We start from the raw sequence: 27,561 nt of genomic DNA on the forward strand, positions 1-27,561 counted from the left end.
CCCCAGCCTCCCTCACAGCCAGGGTGCCCAGCACCAGAGCAGTGCGGCACCCACGTTCTCTCTCCCTTAACGGCACTCGCTTCTGACAGAGGAGGAAACAAGGTCAGGGATGTTAAATGACTTCCCAAGGTCAGGGAGCTGCTATGTGGTAAAGAGCCAGAAGTTTCCAGCTCCTAAGCCCAGACCAGTCCCATGGAGTCTGTTCCTGGATGCCCTGGGGTGAACATCCGTCCCCTTGGGGGCCCCTCACCTCCGGACTCACCTCACCAGCCCTCCAGCCTCGGGGCCGGGCCCAGTCTGCACACACAGTAGACGGACAGCGGCCTTCACCTTTCCATTTAATGGCCAAGTCAACACTGCCAGATGGTGCCCTCCTGCCTCATGTCCCCTGAAGAACCCACCCAAGCTGTGCTCGGCCTCACGCGCTGTGTCCCAGTCCAGTCGTGGCGCGGGCTGGCCTCATCTCAGCTCCCTCAGCAAGCTCTCCACGGAGCCCAGCAGGTCCCGGAAGTAGCCCTCGTCCTCGCCGTCTTGCAGCTCCGCGCTGGCCAGAGCCTGGTACTCGGCCTGCAGGCTGGCCAGCGTCCTGCCGAGCGAGGGGTCCTGGCGGTAGTGGTCCCGGCAGGTGGCCAGGAGGGCACCCAGGGTGTGCAGCACCTTCTCTCGGGCATCGTGCCCGGGCAGCGCCAGGAGGTGCGCCGTGATGGCACACCAGCCCTGCTCCCGCAGGCCAGGCAGCAGGTGCACCCGGCGGTACTGCTGCAGCTTCTCTGGGGACGTGTCCTGGGTCAGCTCGGCCTCCTCCTCGGCAAACATCTGCCACCGCACAGCCAGGTGGGGCGCGGGCGTGGGGAGAGAACACGGGAGGAGTCAGCTCCCAGGGGCCGGCTCTGCCCTTCGGACGGCCCCACCCGTCCTCGCGCCCGCCCGCACCCGCTCATGGGAAACGCTGTGCAGTGCCGCGTGCTAGAGAACCGAGACGGAGTCGCAGTTCCTGCCCTCGGGGAGCTCGGCGTCCAGCGGGAGAATAAAAACTAACGGAACGATCATCTAACAGCGCAGCGCGGGCGGGGACAGGCTGGGTTCAAATTCCTTCTCCTCCCACTGACCAACTGCATGACCCGAACTGCCACTCGGCCCCCTGCGACCCAAGGTCGTGTCCCTCCCGTGGAGACACTAGACAGAGCCCTGTTCCCTCAGGTCTGCGGGAACAATGCCCTCAACAAACAAGAGCTCTGATGTCAGGTGCTATTCCGCCATCTGCACCCCCACAAGTGTTAGCCACATTGGCACCATAACCGCCACCTGTCGTCATCACTATCACTACAGGGTCGCTGAGGGAGTGGCTGCTGCCGCAGGCCTGTGGGATGGAGGCAGAGGTCACCTCCCCAAGTCCTCAGGGGTCAGGGGGAGTCCTCCCCCCAGACGCGGGTGGAGGCCAGTCGCACACGGGAGGACCATGACCACGGGCCTGGCCCACCTGGTGTTTGAAGAATGGCAGGTTGTTCCGGTTGACAGGGCACGGGCCCTGAGGACCAGGCTGGACAGAGCCCTGAGTGTCCTTCCAAGGAGGGTGGCCTTCATGTCAAGGGCCTGGGGAGCTATGGAAGGTGTGGGCTGCGAGTCACACACTCGGCGCGTGTCTGTGACGTGCAGAAGCCCAGCCCCATCAGCAGGCTGTGGGGAGAGCCGGTCCTGCCAGGCCGCCGGAGGCGAACAGTAGCACTTGAGCAGCTGTGCGGAGGGGCAGCGTCAGGGCTGAGCTCTCCCACACGGCGCCCCGACTGTACCCGCCGACCCCAGGGGAAGACGGGCGAGAGGAGGAGGCAGCGAGGCAAGCGGAGCCCAGGCAAAGCCCGGGCCGCAGCGCCTCCCGGTGCCACCTGTCCCAGCGAGACGCTGATAGCCTGTGGCTGACCTGGGCTGGCACAGGAAGCCAGGGAGGGGCGGGGCTCTGCTCCTGGGACGGAGAGGCTGAGAGGGACCCGTAGTCCTTTCCTGCCCTGCCGTGTCCCGCCCCTCCACCTCCAAGACACACCCAGCCCTGCCAGCTCTCCGCCTCCTCCCCACACGCCCTGCTCCTGCCTCCTGTCACACCCCCTCCTCTAGTCCCTACGACAGCCTGTGCTGCCCGGCCCCAGGCCCTGCACAGGGTGGCGTCTCTGATGATGCGACCTCGAGGCTCTGCAGGCTCTGCCCGTCTCTGCTTGGCCTCGTCCCCACTGGTCACACAACTCTTGCCTGGGCCTTCGCAGGTGCAGCTCCCACTTCCAGGTGCGCTCCCTCACGACCCGACCCCCCACTCAGATCTCAGTGCCACTGGACCTGCCTTCCCTGCTCGCCCAGAAGATGTGGCGCCCGAGCAAAGGCCTCCTCGGCTCACACGCTGCTACTGTTTGAACATGTCAAGCACCGGAACCTTCATTCCCAATGAGGCTGTGCTGGGAGAAGGGGCTCATGCGAGGGCCCTTGAGTGGCCAAATGCCGTCACTGTGGGAGTGGGCTCGGTCCCAGGAGAGCAGGTTGTTACAACGTGACTGTGGCCCCTCGTGCTTTTATTCACATGGGCTGTCACCTTCCACCAAGTCGCGGCACAGCGTGAAGCCCACAGCCAATGTGGCTGCTTGATCTTGGACTTCCCAACCTCCAGAATTATGAGCCAAATAAACTTCTTTTCCTTAGAAATTACCTAGTGTGTGGTATTCTGTTACAGCAGAAAACAGAACCAGATACATGCTGTGGACGATTCTCTGATAAACATCCACCTGCAGGCGCTGGGGGCTGGGACCACGGGCTATTTCCCTAGCGCCGGGCACAGCCTCGGGCAGGGCAGACCCACTGTGGAAGGGCCAGCAGTGGGTCCCCCTGGGGTTCAGCAGCATGGATGCAGCTGAGGCCGTCGTGGGTCATGACCACAGGTAGGTGTCCCACCTCTGCAGGAGCCCAGGTGTCAGGGCATGGGCCTCCGCAGAGGGCCTGCCACAGGCCAAGGCACAGAAGAAAGGCCTGGGGCCTGGCAGACCACACACGGGGTGCATGGCTGACACCAGCGACCTGGGGGTAGGGCCACACTCTTCACGGGAATCCACCACTCCGCTGCCGCCTCCCACGCCCGTGCCCTTGAGGTGTGCGGCGCCCCGGCGGGCAAGCGGACGCACTGTCGCCCTCGGGCAGCTCCGGACTGGCCCAGTCTGGCTAGTTCTTCACTTTCTTAGGAACCACAGGAACAGGGATGTCCCGACTGCCTGGACTGGAGAGTACGGTCTGTCTGGAGCTCTCTGGCTGGAACTCCTCCACCGTCCTCCCCGGAGGAGGACATTCGTCTCCTCTGTCCCCAGTCGTCACAGCACCCGAGACCCCCACCCGCAGCTCCCAGGACCAGCCGACCCAGGAAGCCTTGGTGAGTCACCCGGGGCGGTGTTCTGGATGCGCCAACGCCACATGCCCCAGATGACAGGGCTGGGGGCGCAGAGATGCACACCCGAGACCCCAGAGAGAAGTTTCTCCTGGGAAATGCCCAGCCAGTTACACGTCCTTTTCCAGGTCCGAGGGCCCATCCCCAGGATGTCACCTGTGCCCAGGCCGGAGTAATTGGACCTGAGCACCACACGGCTGCCCCGCTGTTCTGAGGAACTCATGTCTGCAGCTTGGACAAGAGAGAGACACACACAAACTGAGAGATCAGAAAGGCAGAGCGAGCGGGCAGACAGAAGGACTGACAGAGGACTGACAGAAGACTGACAGAAGGACTGACAGAAGGACTGACAGAAGGAGGACTGACAGAAGGAGGACTGACAGAAGGAGGACTGACAGAGGACTGACAGAAGGACTGACAGAAGGACTGACAGAGGACTGACAGAAGGACTGACAGAAGGACTGACAGAAGGACTGACAGAGGACTGACAGAGGACTGACAGAAGGACTGACAGAAGGACTGACAGAAGAAGGACTGACAGAAGAAGGACTGACAGAAGAAGGACTGACAGAAGGACTGACAGAAGGACTAACAGGACAAGACAGCGCCCCCTCCCCGCCCCCCGCCCGGGAAAGAAGGCTGGGGAGGGTGCGCAGGGAAGGGTGAGGGGCCCCTTGGGCTCCGACATCCAGCGGCAGTTCCAGCGCTGCCCAGCTGTGCTCCACACACCAGCAAGCTGCTGTCCCCTGAGAGCGGCGACTGAGAGCCCCGGCCGTGCTCCCGCAGCAGCCGGACTAAGGACCCAGGCCGGGCTGGCCGTCCTCTCTCCTCAGTTTAGACGCTTCTCAGGCTTGCAAATAACCGAAGTGGGCTGGGCCCCGAGTCTCTCCCAGGTGGCGAGCAACAGGGGTCCCTGGGCTCGCAAACAGCCGTGCTGAGCCCATGCCCGGAGCTCAAGTTCCCGGAGGAGGCACCTCCAGCTTTCTAGAAACGTAGCAGTTGCACCTCAGCACCGTCCCAGCCCCTGGCTGCTGGGTCTCCTGGCCGCTGCAAGGGCTCGTCCCACCTGCTCCTCCCCACGCCCACCCTCGGCAGGTCACCGCTGGGAGGGCCACTGCCCGCCGTTTCTGGGCTTTCATCGCCTGACCCCTCTGCCCGCACACTCGGCCCTGACCAGGGCCAGCGCGCCCACCTGCCCACTCCCCCAGCCCTTCGGTTTCTGCTCAGCCACCACCTCCCATGGGACATGCTCACTAACACCCCAAGTCTCCTCGGTCCGCCCACCCGTCCATTCATCCCTCCAGACGGAGGGAAGAGAGACCAGGGAAGGGCTGGGTCTCGCGGCCAAGCAGCAAAGGCAAGGCCAAGTGAGGGACAGAGGGCAGGCCCAGGCACTCACCTTCTCAGTGACCAGGTCATAGAGCAGGGTGACCACACGCACGGCCAGCACGTCGGTGCCCTTCTCCTGCACCAGACTCCTCAGGACCTGCAGCCCGCCCAGCTTCAGGAACTGCTGCTGCGCGTAGGGGAAGTGGCGCAGCAGGGAGCACAGCGCAAACAGGACCTGGCGGGGCAGGGGTCTGGGTAGGTGGCGGGCCACGCGGAGCCGGCCCTGCCCGAGGCCCAGCCCCCAGGGAACACCTTGGACACAGGTCTACCCCAGAGCCCGGATGCTTTCAACAGCGGACAGACCGAGGCCCTGGGCAGGAAGGCAGGGGTGAGGCCCAAGGCTGCACCCGGCCCCAGGCAACTTGACATCTGCTTTAGTTGAGTGCGACCTCTCCCCTCACACCAGCCAGTGGGTGACACTCAGGCCCCCAAGGGTGACAGGCACAACCTGGAAAGGGACCCTTGCCTTTCCGGGCCGCAGGTGTGCGGGGGCTGGCGGGACGCAGGGCGCAGACGCACCTTCTTCTTCACGGCCAGCGGCTGCTCCGTGGCCAGGATGACCAGCAGCTTCTGCAGGGCTCCGCCTTCCACGGCCTCCACCTGGACCCGCGGGTTGCTGGGGAAGGAAGCACAGGGAATCGTGACCTCTCTGCCGCCAGGGACCGAGTGGCTGGGAACTGACGCCACACCAGCCATCCGAGGGGGAACAAGGAGCACAATGGACAACGTCCCTCCTGGACAAGCATGGACTCAGGCGGGAAACAAAGACTAACAGGTGTGGACCCACCCGGGTGCAGTGACCTACGGCAGGGGGGCAGGGCCAAGGGCCCCCACGCCGGTCCCCCGCTCCCCGGCAGCCAATGGCAGGGGTGAGCTGGGAAGGTGGGTCATCTTATCATTTTAAGATTATTCCGATGCCAACGGCGCTACTCCCGTGTCCCTCCTATAGGAAGCCTTTCCTGATGACCCCCAGGCCAGTGCTGGACGCTCCTCCTTCCATGGTCCTGGGCACCTCACACACAGGGGGCGGCCATGACTACGGGGTCTGTTCCCCTCTGGGTATGGAGCTCCTCTCCTGTCCTGGATCAGCGCTCAGCTGGCGCGTGGGAAACGCTGTGGAGTGCGGGACCCAGGAGCCTTTGAATTCCTCAGCAGATCCCTGCTCGCCCTCTGCTCTGCGAGAGCAGCTGCTGCGTTTTCCCTCCTGCCCTCTCAGTGCTCAGAGCCTGCCGTGTCGGGGACCCTGGCCGACAGGGAATGAATGAATGGAGGGACAAGCACATGCATACCAACATAAATGCACCAACAAACAAATGGGCAGCACGGAAGCACTCGAAACCCAGAGCTGCCTCTGGAACTCCCTTCCCCGTCCTGCTGGAGAAGCAGTGATGCGATTACAACAAACATTTCAGGCCCAGCCCTCCTGGTTGACAGGATGCAGGGCCAGATTGGTGGCTCACACCTATAATCCCAGCACTTTGGGAGACTGAGGCGGGACGATCACTTGAGGCCATGAGTTCAAGATCGCCCTGGGCAACATAGTGAGACCCCATCTGTACAAAAAATTTAAGAATTAGCCTGGCATGGCAGCATGTGCCTGTAGTCCCAGCTACTCAGGCTGAAGTGGGAGATTCACGTGAGCCCGGGAGTTGGAGGCTGTAGTCAGCTATGACTACGGCACTGCACTCCAGCCAGGGCAACAGAGTGAGACCCTGTCTCAAAAAAAACAAAAACAAAACAACTTTACTGAACTGCACATGTTCACTTAAAAAAAAAAAAAAAGGATGTGGGGCCTCCACAGGACCCCTTTTGCCGGCTCCTTGCTTTCATCAGTTAGTGATCAATTAAGGAGCAGGCGCCTAGCTCAAGGACCTACGTGGTCAGGCCCTTGGGGAGGGGAGGGCTCTCCCACTCAGCACCCACCGAGAGGCCCCAGAGAAGAGGGGGCAGGCAGACAAAAAGCCCAAGGCCAGCAGCAAGGGGAGGGGCCAGGCCAGTGTCAGACAGTGGCTGTCACACCTGCCCACACAGCCCACAAAGGGCACCAAAGTCTACCAATGTCCGATATCTCCGTGAGTCTCTGGCTGCCTTACCTTCGCACGGCCACAAGCTCCTGGGAGACCTCAAAAAGCACCTGCTCCTCCTAACCCCTGACCCTCCTGCCCAGGGGCCCTCACAGCATCCCAAGGAGTAGGGTCGGCAGGAGTTGGCTCCTTGTCCCAAATCCAGAAAAGCGGGCAGGGTGGGGCAGGTGACAAGAGAGGTCACGCATTGCGCCACTGCTTGCAGGAGGTGGCCTGGCACGTAGCAGGTGCTCCGCCAAAGCTGGCCGAATGGAACAGAGTGGGGCCCGAGTCATTCCCAGAGGATGGCTCAGCCCTTCCATCCCCAGCAGGAAGCAGCTCCAAGGTTCCAGGCGGACCTAGCACGCCGAGCCTGTCTCCTCATGCCTCTGTCCGCGCGTCCGCTCAGGCGGAAAGGAAGCGCGGCGGGCCCACCACAACTCCCACGTTTGAGGAGCAGCCTGGAGATGGCCAGGGTCCCTGGGGAAGGGAGGCTGACAGCTCCTCTCCGGAGAGGCAGGGGGGCTCCGGCACAGGGGGTGGAGCCGAGCCCCCTCCCCCCACAGAGCAGCAGCTGCTGCAGCGAAGCGGGAGCTAATCAGGGCCCTCTGCCATCACCAGCCTGAGGAGCGCTCACCCACGACAGCAGGTCTAGGGAGAGAAGGCGACCACACGGAGAAATTCACACAAACGGCAAATGCTGCCTCCCAGAGAAGGGGGCCCGCGAGGCCCGACTGCACGTCGGCCTCAGGGAGCTGAGGGCCTGGCCCTCCCAGCCCTCGGAGGGGCAGAGACAGAGCCCACCGCGGCACAGTGGCCCCGGGAAACCAATCCCCCAGGCCTAGCAACCAAAGCCCTTCCATCTTCCATCCCAGAACCAGGAAAAAGAGAAGTTCTCTTCTCCAGAAGGTGACCTGAGCCAGGAGCCAGGCCCGCAACAGCGCGGCCCCGCTCGCCCCTCCCTCCGGCAGACGCCCGCGCCCCACGGAGGGACGCCCACTCAGGGTGGGAGAGAACAGAGCTCGGACAGGACAGGTGAACCAGGGAGAGAAAGAGAAAGCCTGATGACCTTCTATAAGCTGCTGAAATCACTTCTATCAGGCAATAAATCTACTTTTTCACCTGAAGGGCCTGGGTGGGTGGAACAGGACGGTGGGCCCAGCACGGCCTGTGACAGAACACAGCCTGGCAACCCTGGCCCGGCCCAGACTTTCACTCAACCGGCTCAACACGCGCTCCTGCACCAGCTCTGGCCCTTCCCCAGGGCGCCCACGGCTTCGGGATTTCCCTGAAACACCCTGCTCCAGTAGCCTTTCAGTCAAGGGTTGAGGAAACGCAGCCCAAGGAGGGGGAAAGGCCAGGCCCGCATTTCCAGATGCCCCTCAGTCCATCCAGGTGAGGACAACAGGAGTCGGGCACTACATGAGCATTCTGTCCCCAAGGGCAGAATCTGCTCCTAGAAACAGACCCTCTGTCCCAGGCAGCTCGGCCTTGGACTCTGAAGGCCCACGGTGGCACAGGGGCACGGCTGGGGGGGATAATGCCCCAGACAGCTCAGAGGAAGGCCCGGGGATACACAGGGGCCAGGGCCTGGAGGACCCTCCCCGTGGGAATCCTGTGAACAATGGCTGGTGACCTTGGGAAGTCCCTTGACTGCAGTTTCCTCACCTGTGAGGAGGCAGAGCTAAGACTACCGTGTGTTAAAGGCAGAATAGCTACCGAATGCCAAAATGCTACCAGTGCCTCACGGCCAGGGATCACAGTTACGGTGGGTTTGCTACACCAGGAGGCCAGCCTGCACCCTGGGGAGCACAACTCATTCAGCCGAGTGCCGCGGGCACATACTATAGGTGCTGGCCCAGCCCCCTACGGCCTGTGAGGGGCCAGTCCTCCTGGCTGGAAGGTGGGTGTCCTAACGGCGGGGATCCGAGGGCCCTGGCATGCATCAAAGTGACACCAGTGAGCTGGTGTGCTCAAAGTCAACAGAAGGCTATTAAGGACGTAGCTCATCTCCGATGAGATAAATGAGAATAAACCTTGTTCAGGGCTAAGCCGGCTGGACTAAATAAATACCATTAGCACTCGGATCACCGGGACGCTCACAATCAGCGGGCGAGTCAGCTGTCTGAGTGCTGGGGCCGGCAGCAGCTGCTATGCTGTAAATCTTGGAGGGGGCAGGCGCTGGGTGCATTGCAGAAATGGAAGTGATTGCATCTGCAGAACCCAAACAGTTTGGGTCAGGGTGACAGCAGTGTGGGTAATCTGCCGAGGGTCAGAGGTCATCTTCTGGCTAGCTGAAGCTAAGCAGGGGCTGGGTGGAGGGGGGAGGGGAGAGCAGGGGCTGCCCTGGGAGTTGCAGCCAAGCCGACCACAGGGCCCACGGGAACGCTGACCACGAGCTGCCCTTTCCTAACCCTGGCACTTGGGACTGGCTGAGGGCAACATGAAAATGTGGAGTCCCTTGTTAAAGAATTATTAGGAATTTCTAGAAAGTAAGAGTCAAGTGTGGTAGTAGCAGGGCCGTCGGGGTGTGTGCAAAGCGCCTGAGTAAGCAGCACAGACACCCTGATCAGGGCTGAGTCGGGACACTAAGGGCTCAAGAATGAGCGGAATTTTAATCTGCGGAAAAGGAGAAACACTGGCCAAGGCAGAGCTGTGGGGTGGAAAATAAGGATGACGCTTACTGGTTAGATGGGGCAAGGAAACGCTAAGGTGCAACTCTAAAGAGAGCATGTGTCACCCAGACTCTAGACCACACCAGGACACTGGGGGCACAGCAGAGGGATGTGCTTGCTCATGAGTCCTCACAATATTTGCAAGTGGGACAAATATTCTTTTCATTCTCTTATAACAGAGGAGGAAAGTGCCAGTTTTCTTCCAAAATGCTCCTTGAGAAGATGCCACGCACTGCGGGCAGAGGGCACATCTCACGGGCATACATGGGCAGCCCTGCCTGGTGAAGCTGTGCGTGCTCTCCTTCTTGCCCGGAAAGATTTTCTCTGGTCGCCTCACTTTGCCTGTGCCCTACCTAACACGTGGCCTGGATCATCAGTGGGACACAAGGATTTGCGGGATGTGCATCCTGAAATAGGCGGGTTCAAGAGGGACCCGCACTCGCCTGCCATCTAGGGATGGAAGGGTTATTACCAACTGGAGTAAAAATGGAATAGTTTCACCAAAAATAACTGCCACATACAACTTCTCCGCATGACAGTGAAGCCCCCCAGAGAAATGAAACGTCCACCCTGTACGATGAGCCTCACACTACCTCAGTGTGCGGGGAACCGCACTGGGCCCTCAGAAGTTTCAGCTGGACTCTGGGGAAAGGCAGGGCCACCACCTGACCCCATCATGCACAGTCCCTGGGAGAAGCCAGTCATGTAAGCAAATGTCTCTTTATCTTCTTTAATCTGACTCTTCCCTCCTCAGTCTGCGTTGTCTTTCGTGACAGTGATATTTATGAAGAGTATAGGCCAGTTGTAGAACGTCCCTCAGTTTGCATTTGTCTGATGTATTCTCACGATGAGATCGAGGTTATGCATTCTCGTAGCAATATCACAGAAATGATGTTGTGTCTTGCTCAGTGCATCGTATCAGGAGGCAAATGATGTCAATCAGTCCCACACTGGTCATGTTCTTTTTGATTACTTGCTTGTGGTGGTACCTGCCAGATTTCTCCACTGTAACGTTACCATTATTCCTCTGAGATTAATATTTTGTGGGGAGACACTTTGAGATATGAAGGCAGCCTGTTCTCCTCATCAAACTTTCACTCACTAGTTTTGGCATTCATTGAAAATTCTTGCTTCATTATTACAGACTGAGCATCCCAAATCCAAAATTCAAAATGCTCCAAAATCAAAAAGTTTTTGAGTGTCAACATGATGCTCATGGGAAGTATCAGATTTTAGATTTTTGGATTGGGGTGCTGAACTGGTAAGTATATAATGCAAATATTCCAAAGACTAAAAAAAAATCTGGAAATCTGAGGGCCGGGCACGGTGTCTCATGCCTGTAATCTTAGCACTCTGAGAGGCTGAGGCGGGAGGATCGCTCAAGGTTAGGAGTTTAAAACCAGCCTAAGCAAGAACAAGACCCCGTCTCTACTAAAAATAGAAAGAAATTAATTGGTCAACTAAAAATATATAGAAAAAAATTAGCCAGGCATGATGGTGCATGCCTGTAGTCCCAGATACTTGGGAGGCTGAGGCAGAAGAATTGCTTGAGCCCAGAAGTTTGAGGTTGCTGTGAGCTAGGCTGACACCACGGCACTCTAGCCTGGACAAGAGAGTGAGACTCTGTCTCAAAAAAAAAAAAAAAAAACAAAAAAAAAACTGAAATATTTCTGGTACAAAGCATCTCACATAAGGGATACTCATCCAGTGATGTTTGTCAAACTATGGTATGACAAACCATAGTAACAGAGCTCTGTTACTACCAGGCTCTGTTACTACTTCTATCTGTATTTGCTGGCACTCTATCTGAAAAAAAGATTTTCCTTCTTTCCCATTCATTCATTTATATCAGTATGGATGCATAGATTCTTATTTAATCCATGGGATAGAAGGCATTCCTATCATGATTTATTTTGATACTCAAGTTATCCTTGATTTAATTACCAGGACCTTTTCATACTGGCTTCTGTGTCTTTTTGACATGTTTCCATCATTCTTTGAGAGTACTTCCTCACTTCCTGGCACAAGATGTTCTTGTACAAGATATTGCTCTTTTCCTATGCCAGCCATGGAATCAGCCATTTCTCCAAGAACACTTAGAGCACTTTTTGAAGATACAGATTCTTTAGCCAGGCATGGTGGTACTCCTGTAACCCCAGCTACTTAGGAGGCTGGGACAGAAGGATCACTTGAGCCCAGGAGATTGAGGTTACAGTGAGCTGTGATTGCTCTACTGCACTCCAGCCTGGGCAATAGAGCAAGACCCTATCTCTACAAAAAAATGACTTAAAAAAAAAATACAGATTCTAAGCTCTACCCTACATATACTAAATCACAGTCTCAGAATATGTGGCTCCAAAAACCTGACTGTTCATAAATGCCCCAGAGGATTGTTAAGTTCTGAGGACCAGAATTTGGGATAACTAGACCCAATGCCCAGCCTCCTATCCAGTGCAGCACCTTTGATAATTGTCTTCCCAGTGCTTGAAGGCTAGCACACTAGCGAGAGCACCATCAAACAAGGTAGCCTTATACTAGTTTTAAACGTTACCAGTTGCTAGAAAAACTTCTGATAGCGAGTTGAAATCTGCTGGCCTCAAGCTTCTACCCCCTGGTCCCAAGTCTACCCTCTCAAAGTCGAGAGGGTTGCCCGATCCTGCCCTGACAGGTCAGCCCTCCTGAAGCTTGGGAGCAGCCAATGCCCAGAGAAAGCTCCCCTCTCACAATGTGGCATCATGGGATCCTGCAGTCATTCGCAGGGTGACTCTTGAAACCCTTTACCTCCCTGACAGTGTTCTACGGGGTCCTGCTCCATGTACTGACAGATCCCTGCAGAGGAGGTGCCCAAACCTACCTGCGGGGCTCCAGCATGACCAACCCCCTCCAGGGTCAGTGGGCTCAGCTGCCTCTGTCACAGGGCCACTCTGCCCCTAATTCCTCAGGCCACCTCTTAGTTTTTGGCAGTAGCATCACAGAGTTTAAACCAGGCCCGCTGAGGTCAAATCCCTGGAGGCTATTCACATGATCCGCGTTGATGAGACAGAGGTTCCCCGACATGGCTCTGAACACAAATACAGGGCTTCTGATTTATCCTTTGTCTCAGCAGGCAACAGTATGGGGGGCATGCCACCACATATTTATTTCTGGGTGATGAGATTTCTTTTTTTTTTAAACAATAAATATGAACTACCGTGTTTCCCCGAAAATAAGACAGGGTCTTATATTTGTTTTTCCTCAAGAAGACACCCTAGGGCTTATTTTCAGGGGATGTGTTATTTTCCCCTCAAAGCCTCAGCTTGCAGCATGCACAGGATGGCTGGACCTGACAGGGGAAACCGACCTTACTGGTGGGGCTGCCCGCACCTTTCCAGTCACCTCTGGGATAGTAGCTGTCACGAGGGCAGATGAGAGGGCTGCTCATTGTCTTTACCGCTCTGCGATGAAATGCATGGGTTGTGCAGAAGCGCTGCATAGCCACGCCCATCACTAGGTCTTATTTTCAGGGTAGGGCTTATATTGCACAAATGCTTAGAAATCCTGCTAGGGCTTATTTTATGGGTAGGTCTTATTTTTGGGGAAACACGGTACTTATAAAATTAAAAGTTTGATAAAAATAAAATTTTAAATGTCACTTAGCTACCTGAGTCTGTCATTATTCTTTCAGATCCTCATTCTGACATGTATCCCACATGTTGGTTATCCCTTCTTCATCTGTGCCCATGTCTCTGCACGAGAACCACAATGCAGGCTGGGCAGGACAGAGTCTGCCACGAGCTCTTTGGCACATCACCACAGCAAAGGCTCTTGTAGATACCAAACACTTCCTAAGTAAACACTGATTAGGTCTGATTAAGCTGCTACAAATCCATGACTTCATCATCATTCCTCTACCTGTTCTACTAGATTATCATCAGATTCTGTCAAATGCTCTCCTGAAATGCAGACTTCCTCTGTGTCTGTAACATTGGCTTAATCTCTTAGCCTGGCATATCTTTCTGAAAAGGGAAATTAGAATTGGGAGGGAACATGAAAGAGTCTTCCGGGGTACTGATTATATTCCTTGACCTGCGTGGTGATTACATTCATCAAGTGGTATGTGTTCAGACGGATAAACTTTTCTGTATAAGGGAAGGTGGGAGAGAGAAAAGGAGGACTTAAACTAGTCTGGAAAGATCTGTTTTTATAGAAACTCATGTTAACTCCAAGAAATCGCCTCTTTTCTTTAGAAATACTCATACATCACATCACAAAAACTTGCTTTGTTATATTTTAAAAACCAAAACAGTTACCCATCCTGTCTCCCTGCCCCCCACAACACCCATAAGGCCATAAGCACTCACATACACATAGGTCTCATGATGATTTCCCCACGTTTTCGTCTGGCATTTAATTTTTCAGACTCTATTTTGGAGAATCTAGTGGCTCATTCACTCTTTCGTCATAATTTTGGTCTCAATCTCCTCATCACCATGTTTGTTTCACTTTTTCTGGCAGGAAGGCAACTGCCCTTGGAAGAGACGGCAGAGGCAAACAGAGTCAGCAAGGACACAGACGCCCTTTCCGGCATCTGCCGAATCGTCTGCCTGAACCAGGTGGCCTGAAGCCTTCCTTGCTATCCCTCCTGCTCTGGACATTAATGGCTCAGGTCCTTTTGTCACGCTTAGCATTTCCCAGGTCTCGTCCATCTGGTATTCCTGACTGTGTTCTTAGAGGTTTATACTCTTCTTCTCTTTTTGTTCTTGGTTATCTGCCCCCTTTGCATCTTAGACAAAATCTCAACCCCATGTGTTCCCCATTCATCCATGTGGGTCTCCTTGGGTGTCTCCTCATCCCTTGCACTAATCACTCATGAGTCTATTAAGCACATTTCATTTTTCATACTCTGAGTCATCCTTCCTTTCATAGCTCTTGTTCAGACACCGCATCTACTTTTCCCTGGACCTTCTGAAATCTGCTTTCCCCAAAACTCAGAGTCAGAGAGTTTTGCACTCGCCTTTGCTTCTCCAAATATGCTCACTTTCTGCTAAGGTTCCCAAAACTCACTTCACCAAACAAATCCTTCTTGTTGCTCAGAATATAATTTCCATGAAGCCTTACTGCTTCCTTAACCTTCTGAGAGATAAAATTGTCTGAAAAGTGCATTAAGAATTAAAGCAACTCAAGAATTAATAAGAGGGTTGGGCACAGTGGCTCACCCCTGTAATCCTAGCACTCTGGGAGGCCAAGGTGGGAGCTTGAGCTCAAGAGTTCAGGACCAGCCCGAGCAAGAGTGACACCAGGATTCTACCAAAAAATAGGAAAAAATCTGCTGGGCATGGTGGTGCACACCTGTATTCCCAGCTACCCGAAAGGCTGAGGCAGGAGGATCACTTGGGCCTAGGAATTTGAGGTTGAAGTGAACTATGATGACATCACTGCACTGTAGCCCAGGTGACAGAGCAAGACTATCTCCAAAAAAAGAATTCAGAGTCTTATTTTTCCAGGAACAGATTTCCAACTGTCCAGCTATTCACTGTGCCACACACCAGTTTGCTTCTACACCAGCTTTATTATCTGAGGGTAAATAGCTGATAATTATCTCACAGCTGGTTGGTTGGTATTTTAGTGGGCTATAAAAGCCAATAATCTGGACTTTTATTTCCCACCAAGAAAGCCCAAACTCAGTAAGCAAAAGAGTAAGTGCTACTCTCAAGTCAGAGAGATGTGGGTTCAAGTCCTAGTTCCAGTGTTTTCAAGCTGTGTGACTAAGATGTTACTAAACCTCTTTGGACCTCAGTTTCTGCATTTATAAAATGGGGATTAATAATAACGTTTATCTCATGGGATTGCTATGAGAATGAAACGTGATAACATATATAAAGTTCCTGGCAAATACTAAGCATTAGAATAATAGTTGTTTTTCCAAGGTTTCCCATATGGCTAAAAGAATGGGAAAAAAATTTTTTTTAATAAAATAGAATACTAGTTGTTCTATCATAATATACTATTTAACAAAAATTATTATTTTTACTTTTCTGCTAAGACAGCCTGGGTTTTCAGGCTCCTCACAAGTGGGAGGAGCTACCTGTGTGTGTGTGTGTGGGGGGGGACACAAGGAAGCCCAGACCACCCCCCACCGGCCGGCCGGGATTCTCACTCTCTGCTCTCTGACTGGGCTGACAAAGCAGAAAGAATTCATGGGGGAGAAATGTAATTAACAAGCTAGAGGGAGCGATTGGGAGGAAGGATCAAAGCAGCTAATTAGAACTGGCTAAAGGGAGACCACAGGGTAGGGAACATGGAAGCAAGAGGGCTAAAGAGAATTATCTGTGGCCTATAATTATTCAAAGAATGTCTCTCAGTAATTGTCTCTGGCAGTCTGAGGGAGACAAGGTAGGAGTAACAAGGTTAAGCAGAAGAAAATTTAGGCTAAAACATATGGGAGATTTTTCACACACTGAGATTTATCAGCTTTATTGGAGAACACAGAGGTTTTATTTCAGGTCTCCTATACCAGTTGGCGGCATAGCTCTCCCCACAGGTGCTGCTGGCTGGGGAGAGCAGGCCAGGCCAGTCCCACAGGGCAAGAGGGGCTCCAGGGACAGCACGGCCGACCTTTGCCCCCAGCCACAGGCCCTTTGTGGCGCAGAGAGGAGCTTCCTTACTCACCTAGGTCTTGCTCTCAAGAGTTCTCAGACATGAGCTGGGAAACGAATCGCTCTTCTTCCAATCTCCACATCCCCTTACCCCGTGTTCTCTAATAAACTTGATAAATCTCACTGTGTGAAAAACCATCTCCCCAATCAGAGCCAAGGGAATCAAGCAGAGCCTGTTTTGCTTTTGCCACACAACTGTAGCGATGTTTGTGAATGAGCCATCTCTTAATAGCAGAAGAAAAGGCAATGATCGTGGGATGGTCTATAGCTGAAAATGACAACACTGAAATGCTTCGTTTACAGGATTTGGAAGTCGTATAGACTACAAATCTCTCTGCTGTGCAACATACATAACAAGTCCCCAAAATATCTTTTGTTTGCTGAGGTTCTGCTCAGATATTTAAGGTTTTTGACAGTTTAAATATGGTGAACAATATGGTGAACCATTCAAATATTTTGCATCATTGGTATTGGAAAGATTTTTATGAACAATTAGTTCTAGTCCTAACAGGCAAGAGCAGCACCAAGCTCCTGGTTTTCTGTGGAGGCAGAGCAACATGGCTTCCTCGGTCAGCTCCATTTCCCCACGCAGGCATGCATTTCCTGCCCCCAGTCACATCGTGATGTCGTAGAGAAGAGGAACTTGGGTAGAGTAGATCTGCTGATTCCCTCGCCAGGCTCCAGGTTCCTGCATCAGAGTTCTCCTGATGCAGGAACAAAACTGGGAGGCCTGACTTTGCCAGAGGCCCTTTGGCCTTACTCTCCAGATGCCAGAATGGGGGCCTAAAAGGAAACTGAAGGCTTCCTATTCTGTGGAAATCTTTCAGAACTAGAGAAAAGTCCCAATTACTTACAGCTTCCAGAGACAGAATGATGGATGGTTTCGTTTGCGAACATGCTATTTGTCTGAGGCTCTTTGTCCAGTCAGCTTGGTTGACAAATACCGATCGGGCCCAGCATGCACAAGGTCCTCAACTGAGCATACGGGAGCCAGAGCAAAGAATGAAAATGGTTCTTGCCTCTATTAGACAAAATTAACAGCCAACAGGGAGTGCAGAGAGCTACTCTGTTAGACGAGTCGCTGGCCAGAGGGGCATGTGAAAAATGGAGGGCTGGGCCAGGAAGGCATCCTCGGAGAATGACCTTGGCAAGATCAAGAGCATTAAAATAGGAGGAGAAAAGCTAAAATTCTGTATGTATCACTCAACCAAAGTAAGATAAAAATCCACTTTTTTTCCCCCTGAAGAAAATGTTAAGAATCACCTTCCATACACCCTTTTAACTCTGTTTCTGATAAATCATTAAAAGGCCTTCTGCTGGAATCATTCTAATGCCAAAGAAAAAGTTACACTCATAAAATAGTTAATGTCAAAATGTAAATGGTTTGTTTAAGATTCAGCAATTGTTGCTGAATCAAACACAAAATCTCTATGGCTTGAATAGCAAGGGAAACAAAAGGCTTGACGATTTAGTGCTCGTTAAAGCCTGTCTGGCTGAATTTTAGATTGCAACTTAAAAGAAAAAACATTAAACCAGTTCAAGTGTGAACTGACATATGCACAGCAGTTTTCAGCTGCCTGCAAATGGGCCAAGGACAGTCTGGAATGTGACTTGCACATGCCTTGGCAGAGTGTAGGCCTGGGTCCAGCCCCTTACATGGACCCACGTCCAGGCCCCGGTGGCAAGGCCCGAAGTGAGCAGAACCCTAGACAAGGAAGCCCCGGGAAGCTGGGCTCAGGGTCCCACCAGGGGTTGACAGCGACACTGTGGAGAGGGTCAACGCCAGTTAGCTCCTTTCTGTAGGAAGGCTGGGCCCTTGAGAATAGTCACGTGCTAGGCAGGGGCTCATGCCCACCTAGGGCAGGTGGGGAAGCAGCAGCTTTCTGCTCTCCCTCCCTTTACTGGCCTTGCTTGTCAGGCATTTGCGTGAGCCACAGTGGGACTCCTGTCCCCACCAAATGTCGTACAGGACGAGTGACTCCCACAGCCCTCAAGTCTAGTCTTAGAATAGTCCTTTGTGGTAGGTTTGTGGGGTGCTGAGCAGAACCTTTGTCTAAATTCTCTTGCCCACTGGGATATAAAAATGCTTCAAATTTTACCATCTGGGATTATTTCTTTGAGTCTTACAGACCATTCCGTCTTTCAGCTTCACCTATTAAAATGCCACTGCCCCAGGGTTGGGAGGACCAGTCATGTGTAAGTAGGGTGACCACATAATTTACTGTCCACACTGGGACACTTTTAAGAGTGAAAGGAGGCAGGATTAATTGCTGCACTGGGACAAGAGGCAAAAACAGAACATATGGCCACTCTCTGTATCAGGCTTTGTGTTAAGCTCTATGAAAGATACAAAGGTGAATAAAGCACTTTCATGGTCTCAGAACCTGGGCCCTGAGCTGAAAGGCAAGGGATCCTGGGAACAGACCCAGGCAGGGATGCAGGCCGTGAAGACACACTCCAGAGGGGAACACTGGGGCAGCTTGGCAGTGGCAAAGACCATGGGCTCTGAGTTTGACTGCCTGGACTCCCTTTCTGCGTGACTTTGAAGAGGTTAATTAACCTCTCTTTGCCCAAGCTTCCTTATCTGTCCAATGAGGGTTATTTCACAAGGTCACTGTGAGTATTAAATGAGACACAGTACCTGGCACGTAATTTCCAGTAGGTTCACTACTACTGGCACTATCAGGCCTAGTCTACTCGAAACCTCAGTTACTTCTGTAAATGCCCGATTCGGAGGCGGCAGAAAGGCAGGGAGAGAGAAACACCAGAAGGACAGACTTAGCTTGACCAGCCCTCCCAGGGCCTCTCCAGGCTGTGCGGTGGAAGGGCCTGGACTGCAGCAGCTCCGGGTGCCTCTCTCTGCTCCCGGCTTCACACACTGGCCCAGCTCCTGGAGGCAAAGGCCATCCACCTGGCTTCCTCTGTGTCATTTCCCTCAGACGAACCACAGATAGGAGTGGCTTTCCAAAGTGATCAAGCCCTGTCCTGACGGCCCAGATAACACTGTCTGGGTAGCAGTGCATCTTCCTGGGCAGCTTATGACAGAGACACAAAAATAAGGGCAGCTGCTCACAGTCATGAAGGGAGCGGATTCTGCAGTGCCCCATGTAACAGCTCTCATGTCCTTTCCCAATGTTAACTCAAGTAATCTTCACGACAACTCTATGGGGCAAATACTGTTACTGCCATTTTACTAATCAACAAAATGAAGCACAGAAAGCTAGGTAATAAACATTCTCCAAGGTCACAGAGCTAATAAGTGGCAAGAGTCATGAAAGCTCTGGAATAGGAGTTAAGAAACCTGGATTCCCCTGGGATACACCACAAACTACCAGCTGAATGGTCAGGAAGGGGTCGTTAACTTATCTGAAATCCTATTATTTGTCAAAAGCTCTGCCACTGAACCAAGGGATCTGCAGTGAGTATCAAGTGAGATAGGGCAGGTGAAACCACCGTCAAAGTGTCAAAGTGTTTAATGTCGCGATGCCAATGGTCAAAGTGTCAAAGTGTTTAATGTCGCGATGCCACTGCCAACATCCTCGAGCATTTAGTTGCAGAGAAACTGCGGCCCAGTATGGAGAAGAAGGAACCTGGTCCCCTGCTGTTCTTTCTTCCCCAGGGCCCTGGAAAACTCCAGCTCACAGTGAAAGAGGAGTTACTCTAAAGCAATGCTTTTCAAAATCTGGTCTCTGGGCCAGAAGCACCAACAGCGTCTGGGAACTAGACAGAAATGCAAATTCTCAGGCTCCAGCCCAGACTCAGTGAGTCAGAAACTTTAGGGGAGGGGCCTGGCCATCTGTATTTGAACAAGGCTGCCAAGTGCTTCTGATGCATGCTGGAGTTCGAGAACCACTGGGCTGGAGCATTCCTGGAAAGGTAACAGGCTGGGCTCTCTCTCACCTGGTGGAAAAGTCCTGCTTCGGGGGCCTTGAAGGCACAGCCCCGCTTCTGCAAGAAGACCCAGGCCATGAGGGCCACTGCCAGGAAGATGAAAAGCTCCCAGTAAAACCCAGACCTACATGGCCACACTGATCAAAATACAATAAAGAAGAAAGTGAGAAATCTGACAAAAGGAAAACGCTGCTTCGGTGGGGGACAAAATACAACAATCTTCTGTGGGAGATGAGAAGCATAAAAAGGATGTTAGATGTTCAAAGAACCAAATGTCGAAAAGACCAAAAAAAAAAAAAATAAGAATAAAGACAAAGTGTGGACATCAATGCCACATGGGCCTCAGTCTAATGAAGGCAGTTGCAAGGAACAGCAGCCCCCCTCCCCAAGACTAGAGCCTGCTTTCCCCTGTACCCAACATGACAGCCTATATAAATAGTCTCGAGGGAAAAAATACCAGCAATTAGTCACTGAATCCTGCTTGTTGGAATGAGGGGAAACTTGTGGAAAGTCACCAGAGGCAGAGGCTCTGGTGGGAAGAGCTCAGCTAAGGAGGCCACGCAGACAGGGCAGGAGCGAGATGATTAAGGGAGACGGCCTGTGGGTGTTCCTGCAGCCTCTGATGCCTGCCAAGTCTTCACCTGCAAGGGGAATGCAGGGCCTGGCCACTGGGCTATAATGAGCTCCAGCCTGGGGCCCACATCCAAGTCAGAAGGTCTTTAATGTGGGCTTGGGCTGGAGGCAGGGCCCAGGAGTGAGGAGGAAAAGGAGGAGGAGGAGTCAGCCCAGTGTAGCAGGCCCCACCCTAGGCCGTGGGAAGGGTGGAAGATGAGGCGGTGGAACACGGAGCCTCCGACCGAATGCCTCTGCTGCAGAAAGACTGCTCCCCACATGGGGGTCTTCCCGCCCTCCGAGGCACGTGCTTGGCAAGTGGTAATAGCAGCATCCTCACTGCTTCCACTCAAGAAATATGCAAAAATTTGCAATTAAAAATTTGAAAAAATGACCCTCTGCCAGGACTAAAAGTGATGAGGAGAGAGGACCTCCCTTCCCACGTAAATTCCTCAACTTCCCCCACCCTCCTTCCCCCATCCCCGCCCCGTCCTCATCTGGAACTACCCCACTCCTCTCAGTCTCACTCCAAACACTGTCTCCTCAGAGAAACACCAACTGACCCCCTGATGCTCAGAGGGCGCCTCTCTGCACTCCTGGGGCCCTGGTTCTCCTTTCGTACTCTGAACAGACCTGATCAAAGTCTTTCCCCTGGCTGGGCGCGGTGGCTCACACCTGTAATCCTAGCACTCTGGGAGGCCAAGGCAGGCAGACTGCTCGAGGTCAGGAGTTCGAAACCAGCCTGAGCAAAAGCAAGACCCTGTCTCTACTATAAATACAAAGAAATTAATTGGCCAACTAATATATATTAAAAAAATTAGCCAGGTATGGTGGCGCATGCCTGTAGTTCCAGGTACTCGGGAGGCTGAGGCAGCAGGATTGCTTGAGCCCAGGAGATTGAGGTTGCTGTGAGCTAAGCTGACGCCACGGCACTCACTCTAGCCTGGGCAACAAAGTGAGATTCTGTCTAAAAAAAAAACAAAAACAAAAGTCTTTCCCCTGCTAAACCCTAAACTCTCTTAAGGACACAGACTGTGCCTTGTTGCCTACTCATCTGCTAACTCTCTCTCACTGGTCTAGCCCAGTGCCTCGCATGCAATTAATGGGAGCTACCTGAGAAGATGAGGTTGGCCCTGTGTCCCATCCCTGATGGGACGCCAAGGCCTGGATTGCCCAGCCCCGTAACTAGCACATAGACGGGCTGGACACATGGCCTCCCCTCCCTTTCTGAGCACTTTCCCCACTCTAAGAGCTCAGAGTCAGACTCCTGCCAATGGCCTGGTGTTGCCTTCTTGTCCACCCCCCTCTCTACTTTGACTTCCTTGACTAGCTTTCTTGGGTGTCCCCATCGCCACATATCCCCTCCCTGCTTGAGAAAAGGGATGCAGCACAGGTGTTAATGACCCTCTGGGGTAGCCCTCCTGGGAATAGCTGCATATGCCCACAAAGAGAAGTAACAGATATAGAAAACCAAGACACTAATTCGTAATGGTATTAATACAATTTCCAACAGTAGCAGAAGAAAAAAAAAAAAAAAGATTTGGGTGCCTGAGACCTCCACATGATGATTCCTGAAACCATCTCTAGTAGGTAATACCTGCCTCTATTGTATCTGAGATTAGATCTGACTCAATCCTAAGATCAGGCACTGCCTGCCAGCCATGGCAGGATAGTCACAGGTATGTCCACAGGTAGCTCCTGTCATCTTCTTTAGCCTGACCTCTCCTCATTGTCCTCCTTGACAAGAGCCCTCTGGCTGAGACCAGGAACCACAGGCTAGAGCTTCTGCTTTCTTTCCTGGCACTCCAACACAGCACCAACCCAACCTTCCCGTCAGCATGGCATCGGAGAGAGGGCTCCCTGGCCACTCTCTTCCTCCTGCAATACTCCAAGCTCCACTAACCACTGCTCTAAGAGCCACTCACAGCCACTCTCCCTGAGACCCCCGACTGACTGGCTGGGTGGAGACCCGCTGAGGAGGTAGCACAGAGCCATGTGGGGGAGCAACAACGTTGGAAGAGGGCAAGGTCAAGCTGACAAATATCAAACAATAAAAAAGAATTGCATGAACTGCAGTGGCATAATGTAGCATAACAGATGGATAATTAGATTTATTCTAAGAGCTGTAAAAGTAAGTAATTAAATAAAAATATGGAACAATGAATCTGCCACAGAGATACCCAACAGCATCACGAGGGCCCTGCAGCTGGCATAAGCAGCCTGGGAGAAAAGCAGTGGGCAAGGAACCCCTAACACTGCCCTGATGTTTTAGGCACAATAAATTCAGCACCAGCTCATGCTGGGCACCAGGCTACAGCAAGATCTCAGAGGGAGATAATCAGACCCACGGCTGCAAACAGTGTTGTGTCATGGGAATGCAGCCTCTTGCCTACATCTGGACGGTGGCAACATAAGGTACTGATGCACTCCCCACCAATGGCATGTTTGGCAAGGCCCCTGCTAAGCAAGACTGACAGATTGTATTTATCTTTGCAGAGGCAGAGGCAGAGAGAACGGGAGATGAAAAATGCGTGCACAGATGACAAGATTCACTGCCACCAACAGAGGCAGGCTGGGAAACACAGGTTTAGGCCTCCACTCTCCTCTCAGAGGTTGGCAGCAGACGGTGAGGTTTCTTATGTGGTAACTCCTCATAAGAAACGTGAGGCGAGCACCCAATGTGTACTAGACACCGTTTAGGCACAGGATTCCACCAAAGCAGCAGCTTCCTTAGACATGACTGGCTATTTGGAAACAAAAAGATCAGCTGGAAGTTGTTTTGTATCACTCAGGACTCTGTTTTTAAGTGACCAAAACTGAATTCAAACTCATCTAACGAAAAAGAGTTTGTTGGGTACCATTATGAAGAAGGATGATAAAGGTAAAATCACGGCTGGGTCCAGAGGCCCCCTCTCAGGCTGCATGTCTGGTCTTTGCTTCCCTCTAGCCTTTGCTACCCTTAAACGCACCAACCCCAGCCAGCATAAAGAGAGCTTCCCCTCCCAGACGGTACGGAATTCCAGGGAAGGACTTCGATTGGTCCTTCTTGTGTCACATGTCCACTCCTGGACCAATCACTGTACAGATGGAAGCGGTACTGTCAGTAGCTACTCCAGGTCACATGACCAGCCCTAACTGGGCAGGGAACAGGTGAGACATAAAGATTAAGAGCCTTGCCTGACCATGTGGCACTGGTCAAGAGACTCCCAAAGGAAAAGAAGTGTAGTTTTCCAAGGAGGAGAAGAGAAGAACATGTTGAGACCAAAAACATAATCAAGAGCCTTCATGGCCCACCACATTGTTTTATACCATCTCAGGCCACAGTACTAGATAATACTTGGCTGTTTGGGGGCAGACTTCCAGGGCAGGACTGTTAGCAGTCTGGCTGGGGCTCTGCTGGCAGAGATCCAGTTTGACCCCACCAACTTGAAATGTTCTAAAGGCCTTGCTGCTTGACCTTTAAAAGCAGCCTGTCCTTGTAGACCTGTCCCCAAGGCCCAAGCATAGGACCTGTTGATATCAGATAGCTCCACTTAGGAAATTCACATAGTACTCAAGTATAGAAAGGACTCCCCCAGCCAGCCAACTCCTTGGGGGGTTTCCACACCAACTAACTTGAATCTCCTTCTCAGAGCACTCACCACAGAGAATAAACTCCCCCCAAGCTGGAAACATCAGCGCCTTGACAGAGGCCAAGGACGGGGATGAGGCTCAGCCCAAAGTTGCCCCCGATTCACACCAATGGTTTCACAGGAGCGCTGTCTATTCCAACATACTCCTACCTCCTGGGGAGGGCAGCTGGGTATCTCAGCTGCCAGAAACAGAAAACCTGCCACATCCGCACTGCCACAAAAGTTGCCACTTTGCTTAGCACCGAGCACAAAGGGCTCATAGTGGGGCTTTCCCAGCAACCTGGATGGAAGGAAGAGAAGTCCTCAGCCTTCCTGTCTCACTTGCGGGGCACAAGGCACACTCCAGCCAACAGACTCAGTCATCTCTCTGGCCAATCATCAGAGCAGCTTCCCTTCTCAAGGGTCTCAGAAAGTCTGGTCTCCTGTAGGCCACAGATGACACCCTTCCTCCAAGAGTCCAAAATGAGTTCTGTCAGGCTCCCTAGGGAGAGCTGAGACAGTCAGGAGGCTGCTTTTGCCCAAGGCCAGCTGGGGCCGGCGATTATGGGGACCCCCGGGAGCCAGACACAGCAGGGTCTGCACACTACTAGGTGATTCTATTGACTTCACCATTGACCTGGGGCCTGCCTTAAGCAGTGGTGCTAGCCAACACCTGGCTACCAAGTTCTTTCTGCCACCATTACCTGTCCACTGAGGCTTTCCCTAGAAATGCAGGAAAATAAGCTCAGCTCCCATGTGGTGCAGTTAAATGCTGTGGCCATGCTTAGTGCTCAGAGCCATGTTTGAAGGTCTAGTTCAACACAGCCACGCTGGGACCAATGTAAGAACCTTGAACCAGGCTACAAAGCAGCTGCCTGTGGATGGGCCAGAGCTCTATGAGCTGGCTCTGCTCCTGCTCCACACACCACAACTTACCGTGTCACTAAGCGCCCGAGAGACAGGAAAGCTCCTGCCTGCTCCCTTCCCCTGCCCTTCCTCCGCACAGGCTGGAAGCCATCACCAGCCAAACCTGGAGCGCAGCTCAGTCACTGTGAGTCCCCAGCTGAGCTCAAACGATTTTTCTTGAGCCACAACTGATTTTTTTTTTAATCGCAGAGAAACAGTTCAAATAGCAACTAGTCTCTTTCCTCTTTCACAACTATTAAACTTGGACAAATGTTACCTAAAAACAGGATCTGAATCAAGAGTTTAATCCTCCTCAGAGGCAAAGAAGGAAATATGTGGGTAACATTAGGGTAAGCCCAACCCGACCCATCGGGTCCAGCACAAATGGTTCTGGGTTCTCGGCGAGGAGGAGAGAAGGGCAGTTAGAGCAGAGGGAGGATGTCAACCTTGGGGCTGAGTGGCTGGTGACGACGAGTTGAGAAATGCTCGTTTAGCCCCACAGAGAGCAGGACTGTGAGATGAGCCCGGGCCACAGCGTTCCAGAGTGATGCCTACCCGGCCAACTGGCTGAGGGAATCCATGCAAAATGTTGAGTCCATCTCCAAACTCAAGGCATTGAACTGTATAAATGTTGTCCTTACCCAATTAAGGGCTGTGTGAGGACACAGTTGCCCAAAGAGGGACCATGAGAAAAGAAACACAGAATTCAAAGGGCTCATGCCAAAAAACCCAACAGTAACTTCTATGTCTTAATTTTATTATTTTATAATAAAAAATTTTAAAAAAGAGAAATAATATAAGCACATGGTAAAAAACAGTCAAGCTGTCTAGAAGTATGCAAAATAGAGAGGAAAAAATCTTTCTCATACCCTCATTCCTCAGACCCTCAGAAGAGTTGACTTTTATATTATATATTTAAATATATGTATGCAATATAATTTATTTTTTTTTGAGACAGAGTCTTGCGCTCTGTTGCCTGGTCTATAGTGCCTTGGTGTCAGCCTAGTTCACTGCAACCTCCAACTCCTGGGCTCAAATGGTCATCCTGCATCAGCCTCCCAAGTAGCTGCAACTACAAGCACCTGCCACGACATCCAGCTAACTTTTCTATTTTTAGTAGAGATGAGGTCTCGCTCTTGCTCAGGCTGGTCTCAAACTCCTAACCTCAAGGGATCCTCCCGCCTCCGCCTCCCAGAGTGCTTGGATGACAGGTGTGTGCCACCACGATCAGCCGTATACATGAATATTTACCTATTTATTAAAATAGTTTTCCCATGAAGGGATGACTACTACATACACTATTTTCAATTCAGAGACTCGACTCTCCAGAAAGGAGAGGCCCCTCAGGTCTTTTAGTGCAGTTCCTTGGTGTCACATTGAGTAGCAAAGAGAAGGGAAGAGGGGTGGTCAGTCATATTTTACAAGACTCCAGGAAGATCTAACATTCTACAATCAAAATTTACATTCAGCCCGGCGTGGTGGCTCACGCCTGTAATCCTAGCACTTTGGGAGGCCGAGGCGGGCAGATTGCTTAAGGCCAGGAGTTCGAAACCAGCCTGAGCGAGACCGTCTCTACCAAAAATAGAAATAAATTAATTGACCAACTAAAAATATATATACAAAAAATTAGCCGGGCATGGTGGCGCATGCCTGTAGTCCCAGCTACTCGGGAGGCTGAGGCAGTAGGATCGCTGAGCCCCGGGAGATTGAGGTTGCTGTGAGCCAGGCTGATGCCACGGCACTCACTCTAGCCTGGGCAACAAAGTAAGACTCTGTCTCAAAAAAAAAAAAAAAAAAAAAAAAAATTCACATTCAGATAGTTCCTCGGGGAAGTGTGAACGTGGCTGCAGTAGGGTCTCTCCCTCCGGCCCAGGGAGAGGGAAGACAGCCTTTGCGAACTGTTCCTCCCTGGTCTTCTGGCCTCCAGTTGGCAGCTTCTCCTGCCCCAGTTTGCCATTCGAGGGCCCTCATTCTTTACCGTCAAGCCTGTCACCACCTCTGTCCTCCCGCTTTGGGCTCTGCTCTACAGCCCCCGTGTTCCTGTGAAACACTGGCAGGGCTGAGAATCCGAGAACAACAGGAGATGACCTCACGGCCTTTACATCTAATGCCAGCTCCCAATTACTTGTACTGTTGAATAATTGAAAGAGGAGAATAACCCACTCAGCTGATTTGGGAAGCCAGCCAGGCACACAGATTATCGCAGAGTGAATTATTCACACTAGGAATAATTGGGAGTTGCCCAAACTTCTATTTGTGGTTCAGCCACCACGTGGAAGAATATTCAAGAGAGTATGAAATCCAGAAGAGGGAAAGAGCCCTTGCTCCCAGGCCCAGATTTGCTTCATGTTGCTTAATAAGTAA

The 27,561-nt window shown here is 52.5% G+C and overlaps 1 protein-coding gene across 3 annotated transcripts in view; it reads right to left on the reverse strand.

The window, feature by feature from the left end:
- Positions 1-321: 321 nt before the first annotated feature.
- Positions 322-27,561, reverse strand: part of SIL1 (SIL1 nucleotide exchange factor) — a 217,325-nt gene continuing 190,085 nt past the window's right edge. For all 3 annotated transcript variants that reach the window (XM_075996096.1, XM_012748804.3, XM_012748803.2), the window contains 3 exons: positions 5,324-5,420; positions 4,815-4,979; positions 322-816 (listed from right to left, as the gene is read on the reverse strand). In XM_075996096.1, the coding sequence (XP_075852211.1) occupies positions 460-816; positions 4,815-4,979; positions 5,324-5,420 (619 nt within the window). In that variant the 3' untranslated portion in view covers positions 322-459. The remainder of the gene's footprint in view (positions 817-4,814; positions 4,980-5,323; positions 5,421-27,561) is intronic.

This window comes from Microcebus murinus, chromosome 21 (genome assembly GCF_040939455.1).
Source record: "Microcebus murinus isolate Inina chromosome 21, M.murinus_Inina_mat1.0, whole genome shotgun sequence".
NCBI lineage: Eukaryota > Metazoa > Chordata > Mammalia > Primates > Cheirogaleidae > Microcebus > Microcebus murinus.